The 25,007-nt window shown below is 37.7% G+C and overlaps 1 protein-coding gene across 5 annotated transcripts in view; it reads right to left on the reverse strand.

Moving 5' to 3' along the window:
• Nucleotides 1–25,007, reverse strand: part of SNTG1 (syntrophin gamma 1) — a 345,421-nt gene that overhangs the window by 106,117 nt on the left and 214,297 nt on the right. For all 5 annotated transcript variants that reach the window (XM_039383959.1, XM_039383962.1, XM_039383961.1 and 2 more), the window contains 4 exons: nucleotides 15,707–15,809; nucleotides 14,204–14,286; nucleotides 8,950–9,080; nucleotides 1,014–1,143 (listed from right to left, as the gene is read on the reverse strand). In XM_039383959.1, coding sequence (XP_039239893.1) covers nucleotides 1,014–1,143; nucleotides 8,950–9,080; nucleotides 14,204–14,286; nucleotides 15,707–15,809 — 447 coding nt within the window. The remainder of the gene's footprint in view (nucleotides 1–1,013; nucleotides 1,144–8,949; nucleotides 9,081–14,203; nucleotides 14,287–15,706; nucleotides 15,810–25,007) is intronic.

Here is a 25,007-nt window from a genome sequence, read left to right on the forward strand (position 1 = left end):
TTCTGCATGGAAGCTTGCAGATGGTGGATGAATTCATGTCTGTCACGTTTTCATAATACAATGACTTTTACATATTGCTGCCAGATGGAACATAGTTTTGCATCTTGATTATAAATCTCCAAGAAATACAACTTCCTTCAATATGTTCCCTGTATTTGAAACAAAAGCAAATTCAGAGACAGATTTGGGAAGCCAAAGCAGATTTAAGAAAATCTGAGAGAATATAAATTAAATCCTCAAGGGCTTCCTTGTTATAACTCAATTCAAAATAATGGAGTTAACCATGTGTTCTGTACTTTCTAAGGAAAACCTCTAAAGGTATCATACAGACTTCTACAGGGAAAACTGCATGTTCACTATCAAATGCAAAATACCTCCCAGGAAGGTCCAGACAATCTTTCAACCAGTCTTAATAGTAGTTTGGCAAAACTTTTGCATAACACTCTTCCTACTTCAATAAAAAAAGATATCTATCCCACAAGGTCAGATCATAAAGCACAGTGCATAAAGCTTAAATGAATTTAATTGTTGCTGATAATGAATATCTCTATCTATATCACAGAAGCGCCTTCCCATTCTCCTTGTGTTAAATGATACCTAAACACACCTAAAATCTAATTCAGATCTGTTATACTGGTCTTTATATAGATTTGATTTCTCAAACTATGAAAAAAGTACAGAATTTTTTCCTTTATATGTGTTCACCCATCACACCTGGCTTCCTCCTGTATGTCTGGTCTTTGTTTCTAATCCTAGATGGCACTGCTAAGAAGTGAATAACTCTGTTAGCAATGGAGTGAACTATGTGACCGTAGGGAAGAATATTTTCCCATTCAATGATTTCTCACAATGATTTCTCTCTGATTTGATGACAAACTTGAGTTGACTTCTCTCAGACAGCCTCAAGCATTGTTTATATGCAGATAATTCTGTGTGTGAACCCATTAGGCTTTTATGACAGTAATAATCAAATATGGTTGGAAACCTTGTGGCTTACTTGGATCCATACTTACATTGTGCTTTGTGAGGTTGGAAATGTTACTTGCTATTGCTTGTAGCCAGTCAATAGAGTCTTCAGCGGAGAGACACTGAATTATTCCACTGCAAACCCCATCCACAGCAATTACTTGGAATGCATTTTGCCTATAGACATATCATAACAGATCAGGTCAGAAGAAAATTTCATCTGTTCTAGCATATCATCTTAACAATACTTGTAGAAATGCTTTTCTTTCAACTACAACGAAGGTCAGCCACTGAACACTGATATAATGCTGTTTTTCCTGTTTTAAAAATACCTGACATATTAAAAAGATCATGCTAAAAGGTCAATTCAGACTATATTAAGCTTCCAGAAGGCTATAAAAAAATTCCAGAGACTAGCTCCATAGAACTTTGACCAATAGACTGTATGACTTCAGAAGCTAAACAAGCGAAAAATCTGATGCATACCAAAGACTTAATACTTTAATACAGCAGATCAAAAATAAGAAAAGTGTGCATTGGAAACTGTAGACACCATTTGTGAATATCAGTGGATGCCAGTACATTTGTTTCAATATCTTTGTTTCATTTTTCTAACACATGCTTTAAAGACAGTAAGATTCCTGTCTGGACATCCCTTGTTGGCTGCTGTCATTTATAGAATTTTGATCCTCTTCTAAACTACTGATTGAGAGGTTGGAGAACTCAAAATTGATCAGGTAGCATTAGTGATTTTTCCAGTTGCATTTCTGAATCAAGGATCATTACCAAAACACACTGGAATGTCAAGAGATATCTAATGACAAAAGCAGTGTACACCTGAGTGCCCCTAACCCAGCACCAATCTGGGCACTTATACAATACCTGTCATGTTTTATACACTGACTTTCCACTGCTAGGCACTGAGCAATTACAGAACAAGAGAAATTTTTCAGATGCTAAAGCAGTAGCAGACCCAATGTCTTCAGTAAATAGCCTTCTTGGCTAAAAGCCCTTGGAAGGTTCACAGGCCTCTGGCTCCAGAACCAAAAAAACCTCAATATTAATCCATATCCCACGAAAAGAGATTACTAAACATACAGAGAATACCAAATTCCACTGCTGACATTCTGTAACAAACCCAAGTGTTGATGATCAATTCATGGTTTAAGTACATCATTCAGACTCTTTGAGAATGGCTCAAGCAAAGGATGTGTTATCTTCAAGGTAAAACTGAGTGTCACTGATGAAAGTTTATGACATCTGAAGACATACCAAAGTTGTTTGTTTGGAGTTTTTTACCTCTTGAAATTTTATTCTAGTAGTATAGAATGTGAGGCTAAATCTGTCTCTACCATAATGGTCTTTGCTGCATCCGTGTCAAGTACAGGCTTTTTCTTCAGTCAGGAGAAGTAATAAAAATGAACCAGAACATGCCTTTGCTTTGAGAGTCCCACCATGAGAACCAGCTTTTATAGGGGTATAAGGCTAATAAATCCTAACACAATCATGCAGGAATCAGCTAACTTATCAGTTTAGTTGTCTTTTCACACAAGTAGTGATTTTTGTTTAAATTCCCAAATATACTGCTAAAGTTTTGAGGAGATTTATTTAAAGAACCTTCAAGTAATGTTGCTATCATTTATTTATTCTATACTTTATTTTAATTAGCTAGAAATATAGATATTTATTTTTTCCAGAATAAATTTCTAAATCCTTACATGAAGAGCATAGCATGATGCACAAAATTGTTGATCATCTCATTCATGAAAAGTAGCGTTACTTTCAGGACTCACCTTGTTCTCAGTGTATCGTAAATCAAAGCAGAAATCCAGGGAGTCTATTAATGTGTGACACAAACACAAGCACAGAAAACCCAGTATGTTCCAGATTCAGTCCTGATGCACAAATTTCCTTTACACTACAGACACTGAATCTGATGCATTCAAGGCATCAGTCTGTTCCTACTGTTGCTAGGAATTTGATCTGTGCAGATATAAAACCACTAATCCATAATATTCTTACCCAAGAATCAATAAGCACAGACAGTAGGATACATGGTTATCTAATAAATTACTTCTGAATGGGTCTTGGGAGTAGATATCCTTAGCCTTAAGTTATTGCAATAGTATATTTTGAATGACTCTACCAGCCCGAGTCCATAATACCATGCATGCAAACCTGAAAATATACTGTATTAAATACGTTTTGTACTAAATGGAACAAGCAGTAGATTAATCACTTTATAATACACTCACACACACAAAAAAGTGGAGATCGGATGAAGACTTTTTCAACTTTTCCAAATTTTTACACATTTCAGGTTCTGTGCCTTCTGGAACTCAAAAGTTATATTTGAAATGAATAAGCTTTCCAATTTTTAACCTGAATGTCTTTTAGAATTCCGTATGAATACCCTCCAGAATTAATGTGTCTCAAGCATCCCACTGGAAAAGCTAGAATATGATTATGAGGTTCAATATTATATGTGATAATGGTACATTTCCATGTCAGCCTTTTCAAACTCTGAAATATAAAAAGCCTTACATAGTGAAAACAGCTTTGTAAATATTAACTACGAAATATGTAATGAATTGACTTCCAGCTCATGTTGCTTCCTTATATTATTGTCAATATCCTTACTTTAATGTCACTTTTTACAGCAGCATCTTTTAAAAAGTATTACCTTTCTCTTATAACCAATTCTGAGAGGTAGTCATATTTAAAAATGTTTACAGTAATTTAAAACTGTCTTGCTAGCAAAATACAATGTTGGTTCTATGCTTTAAGAAAAATGTACTACCTCTCTCATATTTATCCTGCATTTTTGTTTAAGTACTCTTACTTCCTAACGTTCATTAGACAGCATAGAAAGACAGGAGAAAACTATCAGAGTAGTTATTCAAGGTTTGAGTATGAGTTCAGGTATAATGTTTTGTATTAATACACTTTTAAATTTATTTTCTAGAAATTTAAATTTCAGGAATATCATTACTACTTAAGAAACTTTCTCTGCAATGTACAAGTTCTATTATGTGCACTTTAAGCTTGTGTTTTATTGATGCAGAAGACTGAATGTTAAAACCTTTCATCTATGAACAGCTGAATATGTGCTAATTTTCCATGTGAGTAATTCTATTCAATTCAATATCTTATCTGAAGTATACAGTAGAATGGATCTCAGATTTGACTATTATGACTTTGGGCCCTTTATGCTTCATTGTTAAACACCGAGCTGAAGGCTTTAACAGAATTTAATAAAAACCATGCTTCCTCTGTGATGACTATATTCTGTTCCATTTCAGTTCAGCCAATAAGCCATTGTAGCTTTTGGTTTACACCTTGACTCCCTGGGCCAGCCATTGTTCCTCAATAGAACAAGGATCATGCAGACAAGTAAATATGATTCTGCTTTTACCAGTCAAAAGCTGCAGGCTGTTTTTAGCTTCACAAGGATCTACTGGTGAAACATATACTGCCTAACCTGCTTTAATTTCAGCTCTGTGAATAGGAAAAATGGCCGTCAGACCTAAGCAGTGTAATTCTAAGAAACAAAGCCCTTAGAAATGACGTGGTGAGAGGCTTTTGTGCAACTTTCAAGTGTTTATTGAGTATCAATGAGAAGGAAGCAGGCTGTGATAAGAAACCCCAGGCTGTGATAAAATTAACCCCACACAAATCCCAAACAGATGTTGAAGGTTTCTCTTCACACAGTTTCTAGGGGGGCTCATAAATCCACTCCTGTTGGTAGATGGTGACAGTTGACTGTAGGATCCATAGAAACACTGGAAGGGTGAGCATAACAACAGAGAAAAGATACTGGGAAGGTTTTTCACAAAACAGCCTTTGCAGAAAAATTAACATAACTTTTCTGCATTAATTTTGTAATTTTACACGTTTGAATGGAGGAACAGGAAAATTGAAACTGCTAATGCCTGATGTGCCATCAGGATACAGCATAACACACTATTCTTCCCAGACTCACATATCCAAGATGGTAGACATGAAGACTATACAGAAAAGACAGTTTATTTCAATTAGTAAGACCTCAGAGCCACAAATGATAAATCCTTCGTGCTAATCTTAAGAGTTGTTATTTCTGATTGACCATCTATAACGCAGCTGTCTCCTTTGAGAACACACGCAGGATCACCCTCGAGGAAAAAAGGCAACGCAGAAAGAACCGTGTATTGCAGAATACACCATCTAAGGAATCTTTCTGCTGTGCCTTTTGCAATCGGATTTGTCTGTCACGTATTGGCCTCATAAGCCACCAGCGTGCCTGCAGCAAATGTGGATAGAGCCTTCCCAAATCTTCGTTCGCGAAGCCTAGCCATGATGATGATGATGATGATATTTCTGATTGATTAGAAAAAGAAGTTACAGAGACACATGCCCTGTACCTGTACACAGCTGTCCTCCAGTTAATGACTTAGCACTGAAGCTCACAGCATATTTCAGTATGAGAACCTCATTCTTATAAATACAGATGACAAATGAATTCATAAAATATCAAGGTATTTAAAACTTTTAACAAACATGATCTTATTTATACATTTGCCTTATTGGATTTTGTAGCTACTTTGGTTTCTATTTCACTGCATTATACTTGTAAAACAGTAATCATTCCAGAATATTGGTTGTCTTCCTTCCTAATTTCTCCTGATTTACTAGGATAATACTAAATTAAACAATGAAAAATTGTAAGTCTATAGGACTGTATTGCGTCTGACGGAGATAAATTTAATCTTCCTCACAGCAGCGCTCATAGTACTGTGCTTTGTATTGGCAGCTAGAAAGGTATTGATTACACATCAGTGTGTTGGTTACTGTTGAGCAGTGTTCTCATGGTATCAGCACTGTCTCTCTAACATTCCCTCCTCATCAGTAGGCTGGGGATACAAGGTTGTGGGAGGGAAAATAGCCAGGACAGCTGACCCAGACTGACCAAAGGGATATACCATAACATATGACATCTGCTCAGCAATGAAAGCTACAAGAAAGGAAGAGGAGTAAGGGTATTCTTTAATTACGACACTTGTCTTCCAGAGCAACCGCTACAAGTACCAAAGCCCTACCTCCCAGGAACTGGCTGATGGGAAGCTAATGGGAAGCACAGAATAAATGTTTTGCTTTCTTTGCTTCCAAATGTGACCTTTGCTTTATTAAATGGCAAATGACTCATGAGGTTCTTTTCCATCTTGTCTTCTCCCCCGCTCATTCTGCTGAGGAGGGCAGTGATAGAGAAGCTTGATTGACACTTGGTATCCAGCCACGGTCAACCCACCACGATGATGCCATTAATTTAAACCTAACTATGAGCTTTGGACAGCTTTCCCAGTGATTGTAAGAGAGAATGGCAACGAAATTAAATGTTAACACATGCAAAATACGACATACAGGAAAAAATAACTTTAGCTATATGGAAAGAAAAAAAACCCCTACTGTAGCTATAAAAATGAAGGAGAGAATACAAGAGCTACTACAAACATTTATCTAAATACCATCACCTTAGTGCTCAGTGACAGTTACAAAGTAATAGGTTATTACAAAGTGTGAGATAAGAACTGACAAAAAAAATATAGAACATCATTATGCCTTAACGTAAATCAGGGGGTATCCTCCTTCCAGTCCTGATCACCTTGCCATTTAGGTGATATATTAGAATGATGAAAGAAACAGAGAATAACAGAGATAGTTAGAGCTACAGAAGAGTTTCCCAAAAGGAGATAACAGCTGTGATCCTTTAGGTTGGAAAACAGAAGACAGTCAGATGAAGTTATAAAAACACAAATCAAGACATTTTGTATTTTCCTCAATACAAGGGTCAGGGTCCACAGTCCACCCTCTTGCCCCCCACAGCAGACTGGTGGCCTGTGCATGAGGCCAGCTGTGCCATGGTGAGACTGTGGGATGTGGGATCAAGCTGCTGTGGAAGAGCTTGAGTGGGAGGCCTGTCCACCCCTACACTTGGGAGCTGCTTATCTTCTCAGGCTCTTGTTTGTGGTCCTTGTCTGAGTATGGCTCCAGCTATTCCTGTGCCTGGACATGTATCCCACTGATTTGGACCTGATCTGTAGTCTGACTTCCCAGCCTGACCTGAGCCCCACCTGACCATGATGGACTCCTCTGAAGACCATCCCTAAGCCTTCTTTGTTCTTCCAGTGGGGGCAGTGGGTTGGGGTCCTTGTCTGCATGGACAATGCCACATCCAGCCGCACCGCCGTACTCTCTCTTGGCTCATCTTCCCTGTGGGGCAGTGTCATGGTTTGAGATAGCACCAAAAATCTAATTCCCTAGTCTAAGCCCCCCTCCCACATCTCAACCTAATGTGAGATGGGTTTTCCAGACAAAACACACCAGACTCCAAATGGGGAAAGGGAATATATTACAATGACTGTACAAATAAATATTATAATACATTATACACACGATCACAACTATCTCTACCATGATATATAGTATTTACAATGGACCAGATCTCTTCTCCCCTCCAAATAAAAGTCCAGGAGGGAAAAAAAGGACAGATCCCTGCCAGTCTCTAAGCAGGAGAATCTTCTAAGGCAGCAGTTTTTCCTCATCTCATGCATGCAGCAGTAACTGGATTGTTGTAGCTGGACCTCTGTTCAATACACACAAAGGGGTCTCCAAGCCCCCTGGCCCGTCATCTCCAAAACGAGGGTCTTTCTCTTCCATGGACTGCGTAGCAGGGACAAGCTCGTGTCACCACATCATACCACGAAGCTCAGGGGTCTTCGTGGCAGTCCCTTTCCTCAGGGGATTCAAATTCCCCTTTGCAGAACTCCATGCTCTGTCTCAAGGCAGCGGGGGGGGCGAAGCCCTCCACATTCCTTTGGCTGTCCCGGTCCAGCTTCAGGACACCTTTTGAGCTTCTCAGCTCCTCTCTCTCTGGTACTGCTGTACTCCAAGGTACCTCTCAAATAGGAGTCTATCTACTCCTCCTTTCTCGGAGGTCTCAAAGGAGTTTGGGGGGGGTCTGGTACAGTTCTTACCCCCAAGAACTGCTGCCGGTTCTCTCTCTCTCTCTCTTTCCAGGAGTTCCCTCCTGCTTGGTTGTAATGTTGTTTCTGCTGCTTCTCCGGTTCAGGTCTTATCTGTCCTGGCTCTTAGCCAGAGTCTCCAGAAGCTGTGTCTGCCGCTACTCCTGCCCACGATGGAGAAAACATCTCCCGGCATAACTACAGACACTTAGCCCAGTCTAACACTGTTCCAAGTCTCTGCAGTCCCCCCCCAGCCAGGGCTGGGGGGCCCCAGAGGCCCCAGAGGCCCCAAGGGGTTCAGAGCCCCTTCCTCGTGGCTCACAACATGGCCACCACTCCAACAACCACCAAATTACAACTCTTCTCTTCCGGTCTGGTTGTGGTATGTTTACATTTTGCAGGAGCGCCCATTGGACAAAACTTCAAAACTTCCAGGGGTTTCCACCCCTTGGGGTTTTACCATTTTTCTTAGCCTCTGGGGGAAAACAAGATTCAAATCACTACAGGCAGCCAGCCCTCGCTGCCCCCAAACAAGATTATTTCACCCAATATAGTAATCAGATGAGATATGTAACACAAACAGAAGGAAGTAGATTTTAGAAACATAATTACATTGTAGAGCTCAATGACATAATGCATTGCAAAAATCAAAGACACAAAGAAAAGCAGATTAGAAAGAAGCTTTTGAGGACAGGCACATTAGCAGTTATTAAATATGATGACCTATGTGCAATCTCAAACTCTGAAAGGTGCTGACCATTAGGTGCAAGTAGGAAGACCATACATCTCCCCATGTACTTGGTCCCGGCTGACATCAGAGCAGAAGATTAGCCAAGACCTTGACAGACCTTTATGAAAGTTCCTATGTTTCATGTCTCTAGCAGCTGCAGTGGAACTAATAATGGCATTTCCCTAACAAGACAACTCCCTGATGCATGTATCTGTCAACCAAGAAGTCGAGTTCCAACCTTCTGAACTTATTTACCTGCACAAATCTGATCCTGGAAGGTACTGGGAAAATCGTGAATGTAGAAGTGGAATTAATCGAAGATCACACCACCTTTTTTCCCACCTAAGTCCTGGGGATGCTGGCCATGAGGAACATGATAATGTATCCTGAAAAACATTGAAAAGTCATTCTCAGTTTTGGACTTCATTATACATACTCAGCAGATTTGGAAAAAAAAAGATAGACTTCAAAGACATTATATTTCATTTGGCATTGTTCCACTTTTTCCAAATCACTTGGTGGCAGAGCTTTTTCTCCTAAATAAAAAGAAATCTATATAAACCTCAACAATAACGTGCTTACAGGAAGTGTGAGGAAAAGTATTCTTAAAAACCTGAGGAAAACAGACTGTATCCTTTTTTTGAAATGACTGGTTATTTACCAAGTAACCCATCATTAGATAGTAGTTTTATATCTGCACCCTAAATAAAGGGGATCTCTAAATTATTCACCATACAACCATAATTCAGTTGTTCCCCACAGACCTGTACACATATGACATCACCTCAAAACCTGGTAATTGTAAATGGAATTTAACATGAGATGAAAATTGTCAAAATTGTCAGAGCTACAAGCTTGCAATTAATATTTTAATTTTATCCACTTACACAAGACATTGTTTATATAAAAACTGAACTTTATCACGTCTATGAACATATCTACAAAGAATGAGTGTTTAAATACCTACAGTCTAATTTCACAAGTATTTTTACAGAGTAGGGATTTGCATGAGAAATGCCTATAAAAAGCGAAATTATCAACATCTATTTTTAAAAATACAAACCCTCTTTCTTTATAAAATGCTTCATAAAATAACACTATTGATGTTATTGTTTTGGAAAAGTATGATTCTTCAAAGTGTCTTCTCATAGTTACAAAGGATTAGGAAAAGGCTGAGGTATTTGATGCCTTCTTTACCACAGTCTTTAATAGTAAGACCAGTCATTCGCCTGCTACCAAATCCCTGAGCTGGAAGGCAGGGATGGGGATCAGAGTGGAACTGGTATAGGTGTTCATTGAGTCACTTTCCATCATTTACCAGCAGTCCTGGCTAACCAGAGAGGTCCCGGCTGACTGGGGGTTGGCAAATGTGATGCTGATCTACAAGAAGGGCCAGGAGGCGAATCTGGGGATCTACAGGCCTGTCAGTCTGACTTTGGTTGCAGGAAAGGTCATGGAGCAGATCATCTCGTAAGCCATCACATGACAGATGCAAGACAATCAGGGGATCAGGTCCAGACATCATGAGTTTATAAAAGGCAGGTCCTGCTTGATCGACCTGATCTCCTTTTACAACCAAGTGACCTGCCAAGTGGATGGCCGTCAAACTGGATTTTAGTAAAGCTTTTGGCACTGTCTCCCACAGCATTCTGCTGAAGAAACTGGTTGCTCATGGCTTGGATGGGTGCAGAGTTTGCTGGGTAAAAAACTGGATAGATGGCTGGGCCCAGAGAGTAGTGATGATAAATCCAGTTGGTGGCCAGTCACGAGTGGTGTTCCCCAGTGCTTAGTATTTGGGCTAGTTCTGTTTAACATTTTTATCAGTGATCTGGAAGAGGGGATTGAGTGCACTTTCAGTCAGTTTGCAGAAAATTGGACAGGATTGTCAATCTTCTGGAGAGTAGGAATGTTCTGCAAAGGGATCTGGACCAAGGCCAATGGCATGAGGTTCAATGAGGTGAAGTGCCAGGTCTGCAGTTGGGTCACAACCACCGCAGGCAGCGCTGCAGGCTGGGGGAAGAGTGGCTGGAAAGCTGCCCAGCAGAAAAGGACCTGGGGGTGTTGGTCAACAGTCATCTGAACATGAGCCAGCAGTGTGCCCAGGTGGCTAAGAAAGTCAATGCCATCCTGGGTTGGATCTGGAGTAGTGTGTCCAGCAGGACTACAGCAGTGATCATTCCCCTGTACTCAGCAATGGTGAGGCCACACCTCAAATACTGTGTTCAGTTTTTGGTCTTTCACTACAAAAAAGACATTGAGATGCTGGAGCATGTTCAGAGAAGGGCAACGGAGCTGGTGAAGGGTCTGGAGCACATGTCTGATGAAGATTGGCTGAAGGAGCTGTGGTTGTTTAACCTGGAGAGAAGGAGGTTCTGGGGGTCCTTATTGCTCTCTACAACTACCTTAAAGAAGGTTGTAGCAAGGTGGAGGTCAGGCTCTTCTCCTAGGTAACAAGTGACAGCATATCAATAAAATTGTACCTGCCAAATCTGCATAATTTACAATTTTTTTAATCTCAGACCTTATATATTTTATTACTGGTGTTGTCTATAAAATAAATATTACAAAAATTAAGTACACCTATTTTTCTAGAGTGTGACTTTTGTGTAAGATCTATGGAATTATAAAGCTTTGCGAATTTGAACTTTACTTTTACATATATGTTCATATATATTTTATGTATATGAAACCAAATATCACTATGAATATCATGTTAGCTTAATGGTAGACTTTTCATAAGTAGTTCATTTATTTAAAACATAGACTCAATAAAAATAAATAAATGATTGGCTAGAAAGACTAAGCTAGGATGCTGTTTTGAACAATATCTTGAATTTTTAATGTTTTCTATCTGCTTTTGGGAACCTTTCTTCACCTGCGATTAAGCTTGGGGAAAAAGCTGAAATGCAGTAAAAGTTCAGATACAAACTGTAGGCCTAGATATGACTGCAGCAGAAATGTTAACCCTATGTTTAGCCTGCATGACTAATAAGGAAACAGACTATGGTTGTAAGTCACAGAATCACAGAATTTCTGAGTTGGAAGGGACCCACGAGGATCATCAAAGTCCAGCTCCTGGCCCTGCACAGGACAGCCTCAACAAACCCACCACGTGCTTAAGAACATTGTCCAAACATTTCTCGAACTCTGTCAGGCTTGGTGCTGTGACCACTTCCCTGGGGAGCCTGTTCCAGTGACCAAACAATGTCTGGGTGAAGAACCTTTTTCTCACCTAAATCTGACACAACTTCAGGCCATTCCCTTGGGTCCTGTCACTGGTCACCAGAAAATTAAAAGATCAGTGCCTGCCCTTTTCTACCCCTCACGAGGAAGTTGTAGATTGCAATGAGGTCTCCCCTCAGTCTCCTCTTCTCCAGGCTGAACAGATCAAGTGACATCAGCTGCTCCTCATACGTCTTCCCCTCAAGGCTCTTCACCATCTTCGCAGCTCTCCTTTGGATGCTCTCTAATAGCTTTAGATCTTTGTTATACTGAGATGCCCCAAAATTGCACCCATATTCAAGATGAGGCTTCACCAGTGCAGAACTGAGTGGGACAATCACCTCCCTCGACCAGTTGGCAACACTTTGCCTGATGCCCCCCAGGACATGGTTTGCCCTCCTGGCTGCCAGGGCATTGCTGACTCATATTTAACTTGCCATCGACCAGGACACCCAGGTCCATTTCCATGGCACTGCTCTCCAGCCTCTCGTTTCCCAGTCTATCTATATTCAGGGTTTCCTCCCCCTAGGTGCAGAATCCAGGTCTTACCCTTTTTAAAATTCATATGATTGGTGATTGCCCAGTCTTCTAATTTGTCCAAGTCTCTCTGCAGGGCCTCTCTGCCTTCAAGGGAGTCAACAGTTCCTCCCAGTTTTGTATCGACTGTAAACTTGGTTAGTATCCCTTCCATGACTGCATCCAAGTCATTTATGATGATGTTGAAGTGCACTGGGCCTAAGGTGGAGCCCTGCAGAACCTCATTAATGACAGGTCACCAGCCTGATGTTACCCCATTCACTATAACTCATGAGCCAGTTGCTCACCCATCACGTTATATGTATATTCAAAGGTTATAATGCCTTTTATAGAATATCTTCAGGAAAAGGAGGAACTATGGCATAGGAGTTGTACAGAATTTAGTTCTCCTTTGGTTTTACAAAGCATTCTGTTCCAGTGACAAGAAGACATCTGAGATAAGAACCACATCCTGGTCTTCAGTACAAAAATTTAATTTAGGGTGAATTACAGATTATAGATTCACAATATTTGATTAAATTATTTAAACTGAAAGAGAAAGATTTGGTTCCAATAAATTATTATGAGTTCAAATAGAAACTGCAGCTAATCTAGATCAGTTTTGACACCTGTAGAAACAGAATTCACGAATGAAATTATGTTTTTTATGAGAAAAGCAAAGTTAGAATTGAAGTGAATAAATCAGTTTAGGATCTGCTGTCATAGCCTTTTTATATATATACATACCTATAGAGATTGTTGAGACAAATCTGCTTTTGTTGTTACTGCTTTAGTTACATATATTTTTACTGTTATTTGACATCAATTTTATTGGTGTTATCTTATTTTTATAAATTCCAGCTCCTAAAACTTGCATAATTCCTAGGGGCTTCCCAGATTACAGTCAGGTTTAAACCTGTGGTATTAATGTTTAAATGTCTGGGCTGCTATTTAAAACCCTTAACAGTAAAATATGAAAGTACAGTGAAACAAGCCGGAAATCAAAAATGACAAAGTCTACTCAACAAGGCTTACAGTTTTTTTAATAATTATGATGTATACTGGTCTATTTATACTGTGCTTTTTATATTTTTATCTACTACACAGACAAATACTCAGCAAAAAACCCTTAAGAACTACATAGAATAACAGAAATTTTTAATTTCTTGGCTAAGAAAATTGTTAAAAGTCCCTTGTTGCACTTCATAGGCATCTTTTAGTAAAAATCTGATTGAGCATCTGTAGCATTTTATCCTAGACACACTTTGCTCCATAACCCTATCACTCTTCAGTAAGATTTTAAGTGTATATTATTAGAAGTAAAACACTCTCACCTTAAAAATAGGTAAAAACATGTACCTAAATCATCTTTTGCCAAAAGCTTTAAATAATGTGTGCAGTATAAGTAATGGAAAAATATTCTGAAAAAGTTTTCTTCCTTTTTTATAAATAGATATATTGTCATTTTAAGAATTTTAATTCCTATGTGGAGAAAATCATCTAGAAGAAAAAACTTTTGCAAAATCCCTACTGCCCCAGTAAAAATAGTAATCACATCTATCAAGGCACAATCTCAGCCTGTAATAATTTGTCTTAGTTTAATTCCCAGCCATAATATCTGGCAGCTCTTTTTTCCCCTCTATGGAACTGTCTATCTCCAATGCTAATTAGAGCTCCTCCCATGTTGCTGTCCTTTATTAGTACTTCCATTTAGCTGTTAGAGTATAATTATTCTTCCATGTAATTCCATCAAGGAGATATAAGCACTTACCGTGTTGTTGGGGTGGTAGTTGAGATGCAAACCACTGTCACATAGCGGAGAGGATGTGCCACTGCTTTGGTCACTGGGGGCACCTAATAGAAATATGAATTCACAAAAAAATCTTCATTAATCTCTGATGCTGTAATTCAAATTTGTGTATGCATGTATGCATTCTCCCCATCCCATCCTCCCCCTCTTCCTTCCCCCCCCCCCCAAAATGACTTTTATCATATATAACATTCATTTACTTTCTCCATCAGTCAGTATCTGCCTTCTGGCTTAAGTTAAATTCCTTTGAAAGCTGAATGGAGGCACAAGAAAACCTCCTGGTGTGCTTTGCTTAAAAAAAGTGAATAGTCTGTTTAGTAAGGAAAAAAAAAAAAAAAGCAAAGGTTTTTGCAAATTTGACAATAAAAGGGAAGTGCATATTTTCTCTCTCTTTGCTTTTACTTGAAGAAACTTGAGTAACTTTGTTACTCTCAGTGGAGTTTGCAGTTCTAGATGTTCTTGTAACAGTTCAGGAGATTGTAGGGCTACACTTCAAAAGTAACGTGATAGGATCCATGCAATTGCACATTCCTGTGCATCACTCAGGATGCTCTGTGGTACCCTTTCATACAATGGAATACATTTTTAGTGAAGAATACAGTTTTGATATGTTTCTTGTCTCACTAGAATTTAATACATAGAAAAAAGAAAAAGACAATATTTCCTTTGTATAAAATGCTATTTCATAATTTAGTTTATTTAATTTCTATTAACTTAAAATCAAAGACTAAAAGTATTGAAATCAAAAATTTAGTGTTTTGTTGCTTAAAAATTAAGCAATTCCTTTTACCCTCTTGGGAGAAAGAAGCAGAAGGAAAGCAATGGTGACAAAAGACGCAGGTTGACATATAAATATGCTTAGTATGCTGCAACTGTCTATAATTATGCATCTACACTTACAATTTAATATAATTACAGGAAGACAGCTGTCTCCATATCTCTCTCATGGGGCTAGTTGACTAAAACTCGGTTGGACTTAAACAAAATACTTATCATCCCAGAGCAATTTATTCTTAGGTAGACAGACACCTCCACCAAAGCCTCTGAATTTTAAACAGCAAAGTTAAGCCCTCTAAATATACATACACATCGCATATTCACATTTGCAAGAAAAAAGTCTTTGAGATTAAAATACTATCTGATGCTTTCTGAAAATCTGATTTTAAATACTCCGCATGAGGATGTGAGCTACTGCGAACTAAAATAACTCTACTGTTTTACCTTCAACTTTGTTGATTCACACCATGCAAATGCCTGGTTATCTGTTTTTCAATCAAAGATAGCAATTTTTTGCTTGAAGTGAGTGTTAACAAAAGCCCTAGCAATAGAAGCATCTTATATTCAGGCAGTAATGCTGATTGTAAAAGATGGTGTCAATCAGCCTCAATGCACAATAGTTTCAGAAGCTGCAAGTGTTCACGAGCATTGAACTGAGTTCTTTTTGGCCAAGTAATAAAGGCTTACATGCACAGTCTTCATTCAGTGGTAGTTTGAGAAAGGCAGGTGCTCTTTTCAGAAAGGACACAGTTAGGGTCACTTCTTCCCCCGCATTGCGAAGGACCTGAACCTGGAAGAGAAATACAGACAGATACCTTGAAATAAATGTATGACCAAAATGCATCAGCAAATGTAAGCACTGCCACGCAGCTTTCACATACCAGAATTTAACTTCTTAGTAAAGAAAGCAAGACATAAAGCTTTCCAAATGTTTTTCTGTTGTTTTTCTAGCCACACAGGTAGTTAATAGGGCAAAAGGGGCATTGGCCTCCTATATTAGCACTTTGACCTGTGCCATTATACAGCTTGCTCTCTGGCACTGTTCAGCCGTGTACCTCCTTTTTTCAGGTCATCCAGCCTAGTATGTATGCATTAAAAAAAAAAAAATTTTCTCCCTCAACCAAAAGAACAGCAGTAGTTTCCACAGTTGTTACTGTAAGTCTTACTTACTATTATGAGTAAGTCTTTCTAACAGCCAGAGTTAAATTTAGCTGAAGAGGTCCAGCATGGATGAGACCTAATCTTCCTCACAGACACAGAGGAAAAGTATCTATTTTAAGCCTTGAATCTCAGATAAGCACAAGTTTGGGTTTTGCCAAAGGGCAGCTTGCATGTTGGACATAGGAATGAGCAAATCACCTATCCAGCTGTGAATACTTTTAGCTTTCCTGTACTTTCCCACAGTTACCCCTTTGGCTCTTGTTCATGCCTTTAGCTTCTGTGTGGTACAGCTGATAGACACCCCAAACATACAGCAGAGCAAGGGAACTCCAGGCACATCCCCAGAGTGGCACAAAGGAGGCACAAAAGCAACTAAGCAAAATCCTGTATGTAACAGTGGAGGAGGAACATTTGAAACAGCTTATAATATGAGAGCCAAGAATCATCAAGTCGCACAGTTCTGTTTCAGAGAACAACTATTCCCTGTTCTGGCTCTATAACTTCAAAACTCTTCAAGGGTTGACTTAATTTGGGCTTACAATGACAGAAGGTTGCACCATGCCTCTCTGTGCAGAGAGCTAGATCATTGCAGTCGTGTTCAGAGGGCTGCTACACAGCCAGATATTAGACAAACATTTTAAACTAGCACATATCTACTCCCTTTCTGCTGTGTAGCTGGATAATACACAGGTAACTCTTCTGTCAAGCTGCTGCTTGTGCGAAAGCCTTGTAAATAATTTATGAAGGATTGCTATTCTTTAATTATGTCTATCAACAACCTACCCTACAGATTTAGTTACATGCATGCATATAACTATACATAGGAATGTTTTCACCTAGAATCACTGCATTATTTTGTTAACTTAAAACAATTCTTAAAAAGAAAAATGTTGATTTTGCCTTGAAATACAATACTTCCTACTCCATGCTGGTTGCCACAGAGAAGTAACAATACAATGACAGAATATTTGATTCAGTATCTGAAATTTTAGTATCTTTATTGTTTAAAATAACACAGTGGTTGTCAAGGCACATTTTGCAGTGTAGTATGTGTTTATATGTATGTGTGCAAATAAACACACATATATCACAAAAAAATTAATTAACTTATACTTCATACCTAAAACAAAATCTGTAACACAGAATCATAGAATCATTTAGTCTGAAACATGAGCCTCTTTGATGAGCACTTCCCAATTTTGATACATTTTATATCTTAACATTCGCAAGTAGCACTTATTTCATAGAAAGATGATTTGCAATATGAAGAACAGCAGATCAAGACTATGAAGTCCTGAATTCTGTCGGAGAAACCGTACTGTATCCTTAGCCTCTGCAGAACATCCTTCTCCTCTCTTATGTATCAGTCACACAGTTCAGAAAGTCAAGGCAAAAGCAGGAACTTACAGGTATTTATTGAAATGACAGATGTGGATAAACAAAGTGCAGGAAAATACAGCTACCCTCTGCCTTTTAAAAAAATATTTCCTTTTGCTCAGGAACAGATCAAAAATAAGTAGAGAACTTACAGCATTACCAACTTTAGTTTGTAAAGTCACCTTTTAAGATATCTAAGAATAAGTGGATATCATCTGTGAAAGAGGCTGAGACAGTAACTGCCCTGAATCTTTCTTCTTCCAGGAGTAAAAGGAGCCATGAGTCTACATGATTTCACTTGATAATGTATTGCTATGTAAAGCCTGTAAGATGCCATAAGTAGTTTACTGTGACCTTTTTCTCTAACCTCTCTCTCTCAAACCTCTTTATCTCATAGGATGAAAACTGTAAGCTGGAACACATTTCACTTTAAATCAGCAATACTGTGAAGTGTATCTGGGAATGTATGAAGCACATAATCTAGAAAGATTTTGACACGAAGAATAAAGACTAAAGAGGGATAAAAGATTAAAAGAGAAAACTACTAGGTAATGATTACAACAAAGAGCAGATGAATTATCGATTCCATTTCACTTACTTTCTAGTCATTATCAAAGTATAAGGTTAGTTGAAGAAAATGGAAATTTTAATTACTTTACTTTCTTTTTCTAGCTTTCAGTTGAAAGCTTTATTGTTATTTTATATTCTTTGTTCCTACTTTACATAAGAAATGAACAATTGTAGAACCATTTAAAATCAAATATGCCTTACAGGATTCATTTATTTGTGTCCTCATTCATTATGTACAGCATGTTACACTGCCATTCTTCTGTGCAGAAAGAGAATCAGGTAAAATGGGAAACCTGCTCTTACAGAGGACTTTTTTTAGTGGTACACCAGAACAGTTTATGTTCATAAGTGGAAAACTGACAATTTATGAAAAAAAAAAGGTAACCGTCCAAAGTATTGTGACTAGTTGTTACAAGAAGTTATATTTATGAAAAAAACTCACTTGAAACACAGACAGTCAGTTTGTCTGGAAGAGACAATACAGTTAGGATTTCTAGAGCTTTATAAATGTAAGTGGAATTCTACCAACAGTCAGACACACTGACTGTTATTTTTTCTTTGTTTCTCATTACCAAACATCAGTTTAGCTCAAAAATTTACAGAGGACAATTATCAGGACAATTTTGAAAATTACAAGGAGAGTGCAAAAGGAAATGTGTTCCTTGTTTCATGTACATTCACAAAGAATGATTTTATCTGCACAGGTAGGTGCCATGTGACCCTGAAGAACTGGCAGTATATTCCACGAACTAAGTGGTAATGAGCTTTTACCACTGAAGTCATTTCATGAACTCATTGAAGAAACCAGTTGTCAATCATGATGTAATTTTTAGATAAAGAAATGGATAGATATGTGAACAGCCATCCTGCTCTCTTACTTGGAAGAAACCTCCCTCACATTTATTTTGTATAGATTGCCAATACCTTGTCAATCAAGCACTATCATTGACAACAAAAGTGTTAGTTATTTCTGGAAGTGATAATTCTAGAAATATTTCAAGGTTACTTTCAATCATAAGAGAGATATATACTATCTAAATCCTTTATACATTCTTTCAGAGTCATAGCAGAATTTCTGATTTATAAGGAAACTTTAGAGCTAGGTTGATTAGAGGAACTAATTTCAGATTTTTTTCCCCAGCACCAACATGTATTGTTAGAATGATAAAACTGACTCAAGACTAAAAAGCTAGGGACTACTTACCAGTTTCTGCAAATAATGAAGCTCTCTTAGGAATTTGCAGTAATTTAGAAAACTTTCATAATTCTTCTCATTTTGCAAGGGTACTTCCATATTTTGATACCGTTATATTAAATTCCTTAAATTACTGATACGTTAGTCCACAAATGAGAAAAAAGTTGGGGGTTGCTTTTTGTTTTTCCCCACACAGGGGTAAGGTGTATTTAAAACAGCAAAAATAGAAAACCATGTCCTGAGAGGCATCAGGCAAAGCATCGCCAGCTGGTCGAGGGAGATGATTGTCCCACTGAGCTCTGCAATGGTGCAGCCTCACCTGGAATATTGTGTGCAGTTTTGGGCACCACAATATAAGACATTAAGCTGTTAGAGAGTGTCCAAAAGAGGGGCCAGAAGGACAGTGAAGGGTCTTGAAGAGGAAGCCATATGAGGAGCGGCTGAGGTCACTTGGTCTGTTCAGCCTGGAGAAGATCAGACTGAGGGGAGTCCTCATTGCAGTTTAAAACTTCCTTGTGAGGGGAAGAGGAAGGGCAGGCACTGATCTCTTCGTTCTCATGGCTAGTGACAGGACTCGAGGAATGGCATGAAACTGAGCCAGGAGAGGTTTAGGTATAAGGAAAAGGTTTTCCACCCAGAGGGTGGTTGGGCACTGGAACAGGCTCCCCAGGGAAATGGTCACAGCACCAAGCCTGACAGAGTTCAAGAAGCATTTGGACAATGCTCTCAGGCACATAGTGTAATTCTTGGGGTGTCCTGCATAGGGCCAGGAGTGGGACTCGATACTTGTGGGTCCCTTCCAACTCAGTATATTCTGTGATTCTGTGATTTTCCCTAGTATATTAAAATACGTAAATGTTCTCAACTTCTAAAAAATGAAAAAGAAACATTTTTTTTAAGGAATACTAATTTTGAATAAATATAAAAACATTATTTCAAAAATAAAAAAAAATGCAGCAACTTCTAAGATGATTTTTATCATATAAGAAGAGTTTGGAGAAGGTGAGATAAACTTACAGTGATAAATCCATGGAATATTTGTAGGACAAAAATTTAACTCAGTAGTAGACCTAACATTTTCAAAGTCTAACCATATTATATATGCTCACCATAAGCCATGGAAAATCTCCTTTCAGAAGAATTCTGTATGCCTTTGCATTTGACCTGACAATTTCTAAAGCACTGCATATCCCAGATTGCAGAAAAGGCATGACCAGGCACCATTAAAAAGATTTGCTTATTCTCTTTATCACTCTTTATGATGTGTTTTATTTCCAGAGGCTATACTGACTATTCAAGATGCATGTGCTTTTTTATCCCTAAAGCCCTAGATTTTTAATATTTTTGAAATCTTTCACAAAGCTCTAGATTTCAGGCATAGGAATTCACAAAATTTTATCAAGTTAATTTTACTAGTTAAAAATGAGTAGTAGTAACACAATGTGTTGATACAGATGTTGAGTGGATTAAATAATAAAAAGTTACTTAGTATTGCTATTACTACTTGATTGAGCTTTAATTTTTTATTTCATTTAGTGAGTAATACTAACTATTGATGTGTTGGTGTGCAGTGTCTAATGAAGTCATCTGTAACAGGAAGAAACCATGTTTAAAGTCTTAACATCTCCTCATTAACATTATGGCAACATACTAAATTCCTACCGCCATTTTTAAAATCATATATATATTTAATGCAGAATGAGTTCATGTGGAAAGAACTACACAAACAGAAACATTGTCAATAAACTTTCTTATGCAATGTATAACCTTACTACCAGTGGGGTTAAGAATTAATTTACTTCTACCACACATAGCCCTATATAAAGTTAGGATATTCACGAACGGAGACAGGCAAAAAACCCAGTTGTGCATACATCAGTAGCTGTGTGAAATAGTAAAAATAAAAGAGTCAGTGATTCTGGAGTAACAGTGTCTATATTTCTGTGTAATTACTGTAATGACAGCGAGGGGGCCGTTTGAAGAAGCAAATTTTATGATGATATGTGATATTGCTGAATAAAATCTCTACATAATAACAACACTATTCTGAGTTCTTAATAATGTCTACAATGATATTGCCTTTTAATTTTATAAAACCTTTTAAATTCCCAGTTCACGAAAACATTTGAGCATATGCTGAAGTCTCTTTCAATATACTCAAGGAAGCACTGAAGCGTGCAGTCCCTCTGACATCAGTAAGTATTCTTTCCTCAATAAGACCATAAAAGCCCTCTTAAATTACTGATGAAATTTACCCACCAATGAAGTGGTAAGGATTTAAAACAGAAGACATATAGATGTCAAGATCTGTGTTCTCCTGAACTGGAGCAAATTTCACTCTTCAGTCATTAAATAAAAATCAGTTCATTAGTGAATATTTTGAATTATAAACATCAGGAAAGAAAAAAAAAAAAAGGTAGAAGACACCTTTCTACTCACTCCACAGTTGTATAATGCACTACTATCAAGTCCATCAGCAGATACCACAACATGCATTTTGATACAATCATATATAGGTCAAAAGCTACAAAGCTTCATGCCCACAATTGTCTTACGTTTATTTAAAAAATCAGCTCTTTTATTTAGTAAAAGCCATATAGTTAATACAGAACATTAGCATTAAGAACACATCACTGCATGGTGAGTTTTTAGTTTCTATGATCTATATTTAACACAGTATTTACCAACAATGGAAGTGACTCAACCAATATAATATCAAAAACTATCAACACTTTTTTCCTTCAGAAAAATTATTTTCCCAATATACAGAGAAAACTAGAACACCATTTTATGACAGAAGCTCCTACTCAGGCTACACACCTCAAAGTATACTTCAGACTACAGTTTGACACTACTACAGTGGTATGTTTTAAATTTTTGCTGTCTGTTTTCAGAACCTGTGTTAGATATTTAGCGACAAACCCAAAGTGCTGCATGCCAGGACTGGGGACTATCTCAAACAAGTAAAAAGAACTGCAGGGCAGAATGGTGCGCTTGCCAAGGACACAGGAAGACATGTCCTTCTATTCTGAACTCTCTTCTGCATGTATCCTGCTACTAGCACAGCTTTAAACAAGTGCAGGGGGATGCAGGAAGATAAGTACTTACAGCAAAGATACCCTACAGAGCCCATCACTAAGCAATTATTCTGAAAATTGCAGACAGAGGTTTATGGATTTGCAAGATGACACAGCAGTGGAACTGAGGGAGCACTTAGTGAATGCTCTGGCTACTAAGGCACTATACCAGAGATCATTTCAGATCTCTGAAACATACACAGAGATTCAGAGCTTGATGCTTTTCGACAAGTCCCATCAGACTGGCCAGAAAGTTATTCCTGATTCCAAGTGACAGCACATGTTTAAGCTAGACCATTAGGTGGATTCTCAAATGTACAATATCATACTAGTCATAGCTATAATATTCAGGTTTCCTTCATGGATCCTAGCTCTACCTGTTTTCACCGGCTCATGAGCTTTAGTCACAGAGGTACCAGAACATGCAACATGCAACTGCTGTATAAAGCATTAGTAGAAAACTAAGTGATCCCCCTTTAAAAATAGATTTCATCATGTTCCAAGCCTACAAACAAAGTAGGCCACTTATATCAGCTAACACTGAGAGACGCATACAGAGTTTCCTTTATATGAATGACTAAAATAATCAGATGTAAGCAACATGAATAGTGTAATGAGAAGGTAGGAGAAATATTACTTTAACAAAAAATTTATGGGAAGCAAAATTAACTACAAAAAAAAATCCATCAGGCAATAGAAGACCAAATATAGATCACAGAGAGGACATAGACTCCTGCCAGTTCTTTCTTTAATGCACTTTCAAGACAAAAAGATAAGACTATTTCTTCAGTGATCTATTCACAATCAAGTTAGAAAGAAGAATCTGTTTTTAAACTTTTAAGTCTAACACTTGTGGAATGGAGTACTTACATTTTTGTCTAAAAGATCTGACAATAACTTTCTGGAAATCTTTAACCTTTCTATGCTCTATGATTAACACTAAAATGTCTATGCACATTTATCTTTTGAAAAGTAATATAGGAGTCCCTCAGCAAAAGGTGAAATGAAAACACCTGAGGAAAAAACATTAAAGGAAAAGTCTGAGGCATTTTCCTGTTCTTCTTTCATTAATCTTAGCATTATTAATAAACATCACCCATAAAAATATTGCTGTAAGTGCTTAATTTGCATTCTTAGGTCATGTAGCCTAATTCTTAATTCTGTTCCACTAAAGATGGCACTTACTGGTCATCACAGTTCATATTAAATAATCAGAAGGCCATTACTCCAATACAGAAACCATGAAAAGCAAGGAATTAGAACTTGTTAAAACCTTTTGTCTATGAAAATTGAGAACAACAAACCCTGGAGTCCCTGACTCACAGGTCACAGGGGACACCATAGGTCCTTGAACTGAAACATTTCATACCACGGTCTGAAAAATGAAAAACATGAATTCCTTAAATAGATTCCACCAATAATACATTATTTACCATGATCAACTGGTATACTTTTTGACTCATCCCAGCTGAGTTTCAGACTGTTGATTCTAACGCAAATGTTCATTTTAATTCCAAACAATGGGTGTTGTTAATGATTCCCAACATATAGTCCATGGGCTACTGTACTGTCCAATGGTCTGGGACTGTGGTCCATAGAAGAAATAGATACATGAATATGCATTTAATACCCATTCAGCTTCATGATAGGCAGCTATACATGACAAGAAAATACCTATGGAAACACACACAAAAAAAAAATCAAAGAACTAGAAAACTCCAACCCAAACCCTTTCCAGTTCTTATGAGTTTTCTCAGTGTATCTATTTGTAGTAAGTACAAGCCACTCAGAGTTCAGAACTGCCTATCTTTGTTTTTACATTATGTGCTCCACATATGTCTCCACTTCTCCAGGATTTTTCAGCTACACTAAACAATCTGTGTAGTTCTACAGTTTTAAGAAGTCCTCTACTTTAAACACTCACAGCTGTTCCACTTTTAGAATATTATTATGTATTCAGCTGCTGGGTATCTACTCTCTTTCCAAGCTAATTCATGAAGACATATTTTTAAATTACATATTTAATGACTTCCAAAACAACTGGCTAAGAGAAGCAAGGTAAATCCCTTACCAATACTTAAAATGACAGAAATACCAGTAGAACTTTTCCTAGTGTGGTTGAAATTAAACAGTATGTAATTTACAAATTTTTTAAATTAAATAGGAAACTTTAATTCTTTTGGACAACACAAAACTTTAAGATAGTTTTCTAAATGTAAATTACAACTCTATGAGACTGATAAAATCCCCTCATGTACTTAGGTAACCTACTCAACTCCACCATCAGTCAAATATTATAAATCCATAAGCCTAATTCTGGTTTCAACTCATTAGATTAACACACGTTTCATCTTCTACCCATACTACACATTTTAATCACAACTGTACACATTTCAGTAAATTTCTCATTGGTATAGCTCAGAAATTTACAAAGGAGCCAGATTTTGTTTGGGATCAATTTAAAAGACATTGTCCAAATCAAATATTGACCAAAGCTGCTTTGGGAGAAATATGTGAACCCCTTAATAAAAAAACTCCTATAAAAATGGAAGAAGCATTTACACCACTTTTATGATAGCATCTACTGATTTCTCCACAGTTTTTCCAA

The sequence above is a fragment of the Pipra filicauda genome, unplaced genomic scaffold (assembly GCF_003945595.2).
Source record: "Pipra filicauda isolate LSUMZ 115617 unplaced genomic scaffold, ASM394559v2 scaffold332_size803855_pilon, whole genome shotgun sequence".
NCBI classification, from domain to species: Eukaryota; Metazoa; Chordata; class Aves; order Passeriformes; family Pipridae; genus Pipra; species Pipra filicauda.